The 11489-nt window shown below is 40.8% G+C and overlaps 1 protein-coding gene and 1 pseudogene across 1 annotated transcript; both read right to left on the bottom strand.

Annotated features, from left to right (window-relative positions):
• Window positions 1-1866: 1866 nt before the first annotated feature.
• Window positions 1867-2779, bottom strand: LOC142068891 (olfactory receptor 5J2-like; annotated as a pseudogene).
• Window positions 2780-4341: 1562 nt separating this feature from the next.
• Window positions 4342-5289, bottom strand: LOC125622528 (olfactory receptor 11A1-like). The gene has a single exon (XM_048820611.2). The coding sequence runs from the start codon at window positions 5287-5289 to the stop codon at window positions 4342-4344; it is 948 nt and encodes a 315-aa protein (XP_048676568.1).
• Window positions 5290-11489: the final 6200 nt, after the last annotated feature.

Raw genomic sequence — 11489 nt, 5'->3', positions numbered from 1 at the left:
CCTTCCCTTGGTGAATCCATGCTGGCTGTTCCTGATCACCTTCCTCTCATGCAAGTGCTTCAGGATTGATTCTTTGAGGACCTGCTCCATGATTTTTCCAGGGACTGAGGTGAGGCTGACTGGCCTGTAGTTCCCAGGATCCTCCTTCTTCCCTTTTTTAAAGATTGGCACTACATTAGCCTTTTTCCAGTCATCCGGGACTTCCCCGGTTCGCCACGAGTTTTCAAAGATAATGGCCAATGGCTCTGCAATCACAGCCGCCAATTCCTTCAGCACTCTCGGATGCAACTCGTCCGGCCCCATGGACTTGTGCACATCCAGCTTTTCTAAATAGTCCCTAACCACCTCTATCTCCACAGAGGGCTGGCCATCTCTTCCCCATTTTGTGATGCCCAGCGCAGCAGTCTGGGAGCTGACCTTGTTAGTGAAGACAGAGGCAAAAAAAGCATTGAGTACATTAGCTTTTTCCACATCCTCTGTCACTAGGTTGCCTCCCTCATTCAGTAAGGGGCCCACACTTTCCTTGGCTTTCTTCTTGTTGCCAACATACCTGAAGAAACTCTTCTTGTTACTCTTGACATCTCTCGCTAGCTGCAGCTCCAGGTGAGATTTGGCCCTCCTGATTTCATTCCTACATGCCCGAGCAATATTTTTATACTCTTCCCTGGTCATATGTCCAACCTTCCACTTCTTGTAAGCTTCTTTTTTATGCTTAAGATCCGCTAGGATTTTACCATTAAGCCAAGCTGGTCGCCTGCCATATTTACTATTCTTTCGACTCATCGGGATGGTTTGTCCCTGTAACCTCAACAGGGAATCCTCTCCAATTTAACAACATTATTTTTTCAATGTGGACACCAGAAATGGACACAATATTCCATCACTGGTCACACTGGTGCAAAAAACAGAGGTAAAATAACCTCTTTCTTCCTTCTCAAGATTTCCCTGTTTATGCATCCAAAGATTGCATTAGCCCCTTTTGGCCAAAATGTCTCCACAGCATCAAAGCTGGGAGCTTGTGTTCTGCTGTTTACCCATCATGGCACCTGGACCTTTTTTCAGAGTCACTGCTTCCCATGATAGAATCCCCCATCCTGTAAGTATGGTCTACATTCTTTGTTCTTAGATGTATAACTTTATATATATCTGTATTAAAACACCTATTGTTTGCTAGTGCCCAGCTTACTAAGTGATCCAGATATCTCTGTGTCACTGACTTGTCAACTTCATTATTTACCACCTCCACAATTTTTGTGACATCAACAAACTTTATCGGTGATGATATTATGTTCTCCAGGTCATAGATGAAAATTATTCCCTATTTACAATTCCATTTTGAGACCTTTCAGTTAATCATTTATGAATGAATGAATGAATGAATGAATGAAGAGAATTTTTAATATGATTTCCTCATTTTTTTACATATAATGATATTTCTTTGCTGCCAAACTACCCCAATGTCCAATAAATAACAATACACATTAAAAAAAGCTAATATCAAAGTACACCAAATTATGTACTTTTAGTATTTACAGACCTGGGCTGAATTTTCCACCTTGCACTCTCTGCAACCTTCTCCACACCACACATGATTTCTGTCACCAAGAACCAATATCTGCATGACCCCCAAAATAATTAGCCCTGGCCTTAACACGAAATGTAGAAGTAAATGCACCTCTCTGGAAAATGAGTGATAGATACAGTTGCCCAAAAACTCATCAGACCAGGTTGTTGCATGGTTCTATTTGATTCATTGACATTATCCCATTTAAAGTAAGATGGCCACTGAGTGCTAATTACCCTGATTGGCCAGACCTAAAACACATGGAGATTTAGTCTCTCTCCCTTGAGTTAACCCAGATTAATTTATCTTCCTGTCATGAAACCCCGCTCAGTTTTTATAAATACAATCCTTTTTCTGAGAGCTGTTCTCAGGACTTCCTTGACCTCTTTGTTTCTCAAGCTGTTGAAGAGCAGATTGACCAGGGGAGTAAGGGTGGTGTAGAAGACAGAGAACATTTTGTGCAGGTCTCTAAGTTCATTGGTGTTGGGTAGCACATAGACAATAACGAGGATCCCATAGAAAAATGAAATGACAGTGAGGTGGGAGGAGCAGGTGGAAAAGGCTTTTTGCTTCCCGCTAGTGGAATGGATTCTCAGGGTGGTGGAGATGATACAAATATAGGAAGTCAGGGTGAGCAGAAATGCTGGCAGGGTGTCTACAGAGGAGATGAGGGAACTCACCATATCAGCCAGGCTGGTGTCGCCACAGGAGACTTTAATCACTGGGGTGAACTCACAAAGGAAATGGTCAATGGTCAGAAAGTTGACAGTGACATCAGAAACATTCCTATTGTGCTAACTAGGAGTCCACTTGTCCAACAGCCTGTCATGAGCTGGAGGCAGAACCTGGCATTCATTTGGGCTGCATAATGCAGAGGTTCACATATCGCTAAATATCCATCGTAAGACATCACAACATGAAACCAAAACAATAAAATTGTACAAAGCACCCCCTGACAGAAATGGCTCTGTCCCCAGTCCGGAGACTTGCCAGCATCCTGGGCAGGATGGCTGAGCTGTAGCAGGTCTCCAAGCAGGACAAGTTCCCCAGGAAGAAGTACATGGGGGTGTGAAGGTGCTGATACACCACAACTAACACAATGATGAGGGTGTTGCCGGTCATAGTCATAACAAAGATCACTGGAAACAGCAGGAAGAGAAGAACATGCAGTTCTGGGACATTCCCAAATCCCAAGATCCCAAATCCCTTGGTCATTTGAGAATGGCGCTAAGAACATAAGAATGGCCATGCCATGACAGAACATTGGTCCATCTAGCCTAATATCATGTCTTCTGACAGTGACCCATGCAAGATGTTTCAGAGGGAATGAACAGAACAGGGCAATTATTGAGTGATCTGTCCCCTATTCAACAGTCTCAGTATCTGGCAGTCAGAGATTTAGGAACATATGGAGCATGGGGTTGTGTTTCTGACCATTCTGGCTAATAACTATTGATGGAGCTATCCTCCAAGGAATTATCTAGTTCTTTTTTGAACCCAGTTATTCTTTTGGCCTTCACAAAATCCTCTGGCAACAATTCCACAGGTTGACTGTGAGTTTTCTGAAGAAATACTTCCTTTTGTTTGTTTTAAACCTGCTGCCTATTAATTTCATTGGGTAAAATTCTTGTGTTATGTGAAGGGATAATTAACACTTCCTTATTCACCATCGCCACACCAATAATGGTTTTATGGACCTCTAACATACCCCTTAGTCATCTCTTTTCTAATCTGAACACCAGTCTCTTTAATTCTCCTCATATGGAAGCTGTCCCATACCCCTAATCATTTCTGTTGCCCTTCTCTGTATCTTTTCCAATTCTAATATATCTTTTTTTCAGATGGGGCAACTAGACCTGCAGGCAGTATTCCAGGTGTGTGTGTACCATGGATTATATAGGGGCATTATGATATTTACTGTCTCATTGTCTATCCCTTGGTGTTGTTTTGTCTCCTAATAAGCATAGCTGGCCATGAAGTTCAATAATGAATTTAGTGGCTCTTACAGTGTCCTTTGCATGGAATTGATCCATGGTACCAAAGTGTCAAATCCAATGAGCATCACTTTACTTACAATACTGCTTTCAAAAGCATGGGCAGGTGTTAAAGTCTGCTACCAACGCACTTTGAAAAATAGATATATCTTGCCCTCATTCCTATTAATTTTCATTCCTGAGGTTTACCCTCTTCATAGTATCCTCAGAATGGAGACTTCTGGCAGGGTCAAAAGTCTTAAGAATATTTTTTTAAATACACAAAAAAAGGAATAGGGGAAAACCATGTTAATATCACTTAATACCTGACGGCGTTTTCATTGGACCAAGTGGTCACTTTTTACTTGGTTTGTTTTCCTGAAGGATGAGCAGTCAGAACCAAAACCCATTGTAAACCCCCATTTAGAACCAACATTTTTCAGGTTGGGCATTTTCCTTTTTTGGAATAAATAATGAAAAAAAAAAGTTTTGAAATTGTCCACAGAAGGGGTGTGTGTATGTGGGGTGGGATGTATGATTGGAATCATTCACCAGTTCTACTGAACAGATCCCTGCTTTTGTTTAATTTGAGAAAGAGGGAAATTTTCCTGAGACTGAAACAATTAATGGAGAATCTAGTAAATACAAAGTAGAAAGACTTTGTGTTACATCACAAATAGCTATTCTCGGTAGGCCTAGATTTTCTTGGTAAATATCAATAAATGTCAATTTCACCATTCATAAAATAGTTCTATCCAGTGCTATAATTATATGATTCTATGATTTCAATCAATTTCTCAGAGTTTATTGGAAGACCCAACATTTCTGCCGTGCTCTCCTCAGGGCCTCTTTGACCTTTTTGTTTTTCAGGCTGTAGATGAGGGGATTGATCAGGGGTGTCAAGACAGTGTAAAGGACAGAAACAAATTTGTTCAGGATTCTGAGTGCTCCAGTGTTTGGTAACATGTAGACAGTTATTAGAGTCCCATAATAAATTGTGACCATGATAAGATGGGAGGAGCAGGTGGAAAAGGCCTTTTGCTTGCCATTGATGGAAGAGATTCTCAGGATGGTGGAGATGATATAAACATAAGATGCTAGGGTCAAAAGAAATGGTAGAATGATGTTTGTGGAAGAGAAGATGAGGGTTGCCAGATTAACCAGACCGGTGTCACTGCAGGAGAGGTTAATCATTTGGGTGAGATCACAGAAGAAATTATCAATTTCATTAGGGCCACAGAAGGCTAATTGTGATACCAAATATATTATTATAGCAAGAATGATGAATGAACTTAGCCAAGATCCAGCTGCTAGCTGCATACAGAACCTGCCATTCATAAGTGTTGCATAGCGCAGGGGTTTACATATTGCTAAGTACCGATCATAAGACATCGAAACTAGCAGATAACACTCAACAGTCAATAGGACACCAAACCAATAAAACTGAACCATGCAGCCGGTAACAGAAACAGTTCTGTCCCCAGTCAGGAAACTGGCCATCATCCTGGGCACAATGGTTGAGGAGTAGCAGATTTCCAACCAGGACAAGTTCCCCAGGAAGAAGTACATGGGACTGTGAAGGTGCTGATCAACCACAACTAGCACAACAATGACCAAGTTCGCAGCCATGGTGACAATGTAGATCCCTAGAAACAGCAAGAAGAACAGAATTTGCAGTCCAGGGAGATTCCCGAATCCCAGCAGGATGAATTCGGAGATAGACGTTTGATTTTCCCCTTCTCCTTTCTCCATTCTTCATCTGATTTAACTAGTGATTGAGAAAAAGTAATGATTAGTTAAGGAGTTTGTTGTACAATGCTGTGATTTCCCTCTATGTGATTCCTTACAAATTCAGCGTGCCAGCTAAGATCAAAGTTTATAATCTCACCCAAATGAGGAACTGCTTCTCACCCAGGTATTGCATAGAGCTAAGAATAGAATTTCTCCACCACAGAGCAGCATCCCAACAAAAGAACAACAACACAGGGTATTTGTGACTTTCCTACACCTGTTCTCAACTTCTTTCATTCAGCAATTCATAGATTTACTGGCCAAAAGGTACCCTGAAATCATGTTGTCAGATGTCTACTACAAAAACACACCAAAGAATGTTCCTAGATAGACGTGCACTCAGCTCAATTAATTGTTTATGGCTAAAACATATTTTCTAGGAAAGCAGGAGATTCATAGATGTCTAAGCAGAAAGATAGACAGAGGAATGTGAAAGGGGGTTGGTACAAGGATAGATAAAAAACAAGTACAGAGACTGTGACAGAGGCTTGACAGAGGGATAGATATAAGGGATTAGAAGCATGAATAAAGGGTTTATTAGAGAGCTCAATAGACAAGTGGGTGGCAGGCAGATCTCCTTGTCCTTCATCAATCTCTCTAGAAATAAATCATGATGAGTTGCTAAGGTCCTTACTCAGGTAAAGCTCCCAGTGAGTGAAGACACTGACCAAGAGGAGTGTCCTTCAGTGTGAGGGCTGAGTTTGAGGATTTGCCATGAGATTGCTTACACTCACCTTTAATCCTCAGCTTGAAGCTGTGATCTCTCTATCGATAGTGACTGGATCTGGCCTCACAGTCAATCTTGTCCTTTCAGCTCCTAGGGAGATAGCTGTGTGTTGCTGTTGGGACAGGGTCTCTCTCCTGCTGCCCAGCATGCCTGTCAACAGGACACAAATCCATAATGTCCCCTGCTCTGGATTCTTTCACCCTTTATTGGGGAAAGCAGCCTCCCCTTGGCCACCTCTGCTGCTGGGATCTCCCTTGGGCCCCCTGCTGGTGATCACTTAAAATTATCGTCATAGGAAAATTAACACTGTGTATCATTTGTTAAAAGAGAATAACACCAAAGCTGATGGCATAGGAATGGGGTGAAGGGGTCCCCCTGGGATGAATTAATTAAAGGGGGATGCCATATCCTTGTATAGAGAATAGGCAAAGTAGAGGCAGGTGGTAATGAGGAACAGTCTCTCGTAATAGAGTCACATTTAAAAACAACACTTGAAGGTAATCAACTGAATATTGATACAATGTAGAAGTGCTTATATACCAAGGCTAGAAGTCTAATTACTAAGATGGGTGAAAAGGAATGCATGGCTTCAAGTGGGGGTATTGATATAATAGGCATCATGTTGTTGGTAGAAAGTTGGAGGAATGAGGATAATCAATGGGACACGTAGCACCAGGGTATAAAATATGTAGGAATGGCAGAGTAGATTACACTGGGACTGGGAGTGACATTATATGTTTAAAGCATGGAGTCAAATCATGGAAAAATCTTAAATGGATTCAACTCATAGAATCAATCATAGAATCATAGAATATCAGAGTTGGAAGGGGCCTCAGGAGGTCATCTAGTCCAACCCCCTGCACAAAGCAGGACTAATCAACCAACTAAATCATCCCAGTCGGGGCTTTGTCAAGTCTGACCTTAAAAACTTCAAAGGAAGGAGATTCCACCACCTCCCTAGGTAATGCATTCCAGTGTTTCACCACCATCCTAGTGAAAAAGTTTTTCCTAATATCCAACCTAAACCTCCCTCACTGCAACTTGAGACCTTTACTCCTTGTTCTGTCATCTGCTACCACTGAGAACAGTCTAGATCCATCCTCTTTGGAACCCCCTTTCAAGTAGTTGAAAGCAGCTATCAAATCCCCCCTCATTCTTCTCTTCCGTAGACTAAACAATCCCAGTTCCCTCAGTCTCTCCTCATAAGTCATGTGTTCCAGTCCCCTAATCATTTTTGTTGCCCTCCGCTGGACTCTTTCCAATTTTTCCACATCCTTCTTGTAGTGTGGGGCCCAAAACTGGACACAGTACTCCAGATGAGGCCTCACCAATGTCCAATTGAGGGGAACGATCAGGTCCCTTGATCTGCTGGCAATGCCCCTACATATACGTCCCAAAATGCCATTGGCCTTCTTGGCAACAAGAGCACACTGTTGACTCATATCCAGCTTCTCATCCACTGTAACCCCTAGGTCCTTTTCTGCAGAACTGCTGCCGAGCCATTCGGTCCCTAGTCTGTAGCGGTGCATGGGGTTCTTCCGTCCTAAGTGCAGGACTCTGCACTTGTCCTTGTTGAACCTCATCAGATTTCTTTTGGCCCAATCCTCTGATTTGTCTAGGTCCCTCTGTATCCTATCCCTACCCTCCAGCGTATCTACCAGCGTATCATAGAATCTCTATGGATAGAAATTACATGCTTCAAGAATAAGTGTATAGAAGTGGGAATATACTACTGACCATCTGACGAACATGGTGACAGGGATGGTGAATTGCTAATGAAGCTTAGAGAGGCAACAAAATCAGAAAATACAAGTGGCCTGCAAGCAGAATGGGAAGTATTTAAAAATAGCATAATAGAGATTCAGATTAAATGTATATCCTAAATCAGAAAGGACAATAAGAGGACCAAAAGAATGCCAACGTGGCTAAACAGCAGAGTAATGGAGATCATTGGATGCAAAAAAGGCATCCTGTAAAATTTGGAAGTCCAGTGCCAGTAAGAATAGTGGGAAGTAGCACAAAATCTGTCAGATTAAGTGTAAATGTACCATAACCAGGCCATAAAAGAATTTGAAAAGCAAATGCTGAAGAAGAAAACAAACAAACAAACAAACAAACAAACAAACTATATATATGTAGATCAGAAGCGGGAAGCCTGCCCAAAAGGCAGTGGGGACATTAGATGACCAAGGTGTTAAAGGAGCACTCAAGGAAAACAAGGCCATTGCAGAGAACCTCAATGAACTTTTTGTGCTGATCTTCACTGCAGAGGATGTGGGGGGAGATCCCCATCATCAGACATTCTTTTTTGGGCAACAAATCTGAAATAAGTTCCCACACTGATGTGTCAGTAGAAAAGGTTTTAGAACAAATTGATAAATGAAACAGGAATAAGTAACCAGGATCAGATGGGATTCATCCACAAATTCTGTAGCACCTCAGATATGAAATTGCAGATCGCTAACTGTGTGAAATCAGCCTCTGTACAAGATGACTGGAAGGTAGGAAATGCAATACCAATTTTCAAAAATGGGGTGACCCTGGTAATGACAGGCTGGTAAGCCTACCTTCAATACCAGGAAAACTGGTTGAAATTATAGAAGAGAACAGAATTATCAGACATATAGGTGAACATGATTTGTTGGAGAAGAGTCTGTACACCTATTGTAAAGGGAAATCATGCCTCACCAATATATTAGAATTCTTTGAGGGTGTCAACAAGCATGTGGATAAGGGTGATTCTGTTGATATAGGGTACCTGGAATTTCAGAAAACCTTTGACAAGATCCCTCAGCAGAGACTCTTAAGCAAAATAAGCAGTCATGGTATAAAAGGGGAGGTCCTCTCATGGATCAATGACAGGTTAAAAGACAGGAAACAGAAGGTAGGAATAAATGGTTCGTTTTCACAATGAGACAGATAAACAGCAGGCACCCACAAGGATCTGTATGCTAGCCAACATATTAATTAATGATCTGGAAAAGGGAGTAAATAGTAAAGTGGCAAAGTTTGCAGATGATAAAAAACTATAGCAGATAGCTATAGCAGATGATAAAAAACAAAGTTTGCAGATGATAAAGAACTATAGTACTATAGCAGATAGCTATTTCCAAAGCTGACTGTAAAAAATTACAGGGAGATCTCACAAAATTGGTTGGCTGGGTAACAAAACGAAAGATGAAATTTAATATTTAATATTTTAATATTATAAGTGTAAAGTAATGCATAGTGGGAAAATAGTCCAAAGTATGTATACATAATGATGGGTTCTAAATTAGCTGGCACTCCTCAGGAAAGAGATCTGGGAGTCATTGAGTATAGTGTGGAAAAGTGAATAGAGAAGTCTTATCTAACTTTTCTCACAATACAAAAACAGAGGTCACCTGATGAAATTCATAGGCAACAGGTTTAATACAACAAGAGGAAACACTTTTTTTATACAATGCAAAATTAACCTGTGGAACTCATTTCCATGGGATAGTGTATTGGCCAAACGTATAGCTGTGTTCAGAATAAAGGTTAATGATGTTGACAGATTTGTATCTATATAATATAGCATTCCAAATGTGTCCTGTTGTAAGGCCGTTCCACTCCAGTAGCTTTGTATAAACACTGGCCTGGTTTGAGACTGAAAAATCTTAGCTATGTCATTTGGTTCCCTCTCTTCTATTATAAATCTTAAGAGATATTGACTCCCTTGAAGAAAAATCCAATCTTTACATCTACATGGGCCATCATACAGTGTTTTAAGATGATCATAGCATCTGTTTTTACACATTCTCTTCTCATAACACTATGGGCTAGCCCATGCATCAGGATCAGTCCGCACTTAAAAAATTTGGATAGAAAAAGTATTAACAAAAATTCAAGATATAATACAAGATGATAGACTGGCCTCCTTTGATTGCATATGCAACAAATATCAGCTACCACTGTCACACAGTTCCTTCCTTCAGTGGCTAAGCTCAAGGATTCATGCAAGGATAGAGGGGAATTGGTCTGTTTCTATCTATTGGTCTGTTTCTATTGGTCTATGCTATCACCTTTAAGAGCATGTTAAGAAATACGGAAACAAAAGTCCTTTTATAGGAATGACTTATAGGTGGCTTACTGCTTTGCATTACCCTCTCAATCTCAGTCTCAAAGAAAAAATGGGAAAAGTAACCTAGCCATACTATCACAAGAGAAAACTGATTCTTCAGGTTCTTTATCCTTGCAATTGTTCTAGAACAAAATATTAAACAGGTGCTGCTGGACTCCAGAATGTTGGTTTAAAGCTAGATTGGCACCACACAATGAAAGTTGGAGGTGCCAAGAGCCCCATGACAACCTTCCACATGTCCTCTACACCTGTCAAAAATGCATGTTTCCTGGAACGTCCTACCTGTCAGGGTGGTTGAGCACTGGAATAAATTGCCTAGGGAGGTTGAGGAATCTCCATCACTGTAGATTTTTAAGAGCAGGTTAGACAAACAACTGTCAGGGATGGTCTAAATAGTCCTGCCATGAGTGGACCTCTCAAGGTCTCTTCCAGTCCTATGATTCTATGAGTTAGTGCTCTCACAAAAACTTTAAGTTTTTCCTTCTGCAAGTTTGTGTATTTTGGGGGTGCTGGAGGAGTTGATATTACCAGGCAGTAATTATTTTAGTGACCAAAAGAGTTATTTTGAGAAAATGGAAATATGCAATTTCTCCATCCCACACAGACTTGCTTAGTGAGCTCTCCATGATGGCATTAATGGAAAAAATGACTCTGTCTTATAGAAACACTTGGAAAACATATGAAGATATCTGGTCACACATGAAACTGTTGCATACTTTTGCAGTTTAGTATTTATTAGTCTTTGATACTCAGAGGATATGTTCTCACACGTTTACCTATTTAGTCACTTTAATAGTTGATGCCCTGGATGACCTCTGCGGGTTCAGGTTTTTAGCTGTTTACTTGTTTGGTTCCAGGTTTAGAAAATAACAAACATTGAATTTGGTTATTTATATGCTATATCCATCTTGGGCATGTATTTATAGATGTTTCATTTTGTTATGTGTTTAATGTCAAAACAATAAAATTAAGGTTTAAAGATGGATCTCTCATTCACACCATGGCTTCCCACTGTCCCCATTTTTCCTATTTCTCATTGCAATGGGAGAACCACTGGTTTAGAGAGACTGAGATAAGATAGGGAATAACAACCAATGCAGCTGTATCAATTTACACCTGCTGAGGATCTGCCCAATTTACCTAAATAAATACAACTGAATAGGAGATGCAAATGTAAAAAATGCTGAGTATCTCCTTGCTATAACTCAGGAGGGCTGACAAGGACTTGGGCCACCTAAATGGGTCATTTCAGACCAGAACTGATTTATTGCCATATCAATTACCCTCTCTAAATCCTACCTTTCTGGAGAGCTCTCCTCAGGGCCTCCTTGA

This window comes from Caretta caretta, chromosome 13 (assembly GCF_965140235.1).
Source record: "Caretta caretta isolate rCarCar2 chromosome 13, rCarCar1.hap1, whole genome shotgun sequence".
NCBI classification, from domain to species: Eukaryota; Metazoa; Chordata; order Testudines; family Cheloniidae; genus Caretta; species Caretta caretta.
The sequence above is the reverse complement of the archived record's forward strand: the minus strand, read 5'-3'. Positions and strand labels throughout refer to the sequence as shown.

What these genes read in the sequence shown, in the direction of transcription:
- LOC125622528 (XM_048820611.2), bottom strand. Translation starts at nt 5,289, where the DNA reads ATGGAGAAAGGAGAAGGGGAAAATCAAACGTCTATCTCCGAATTCATC.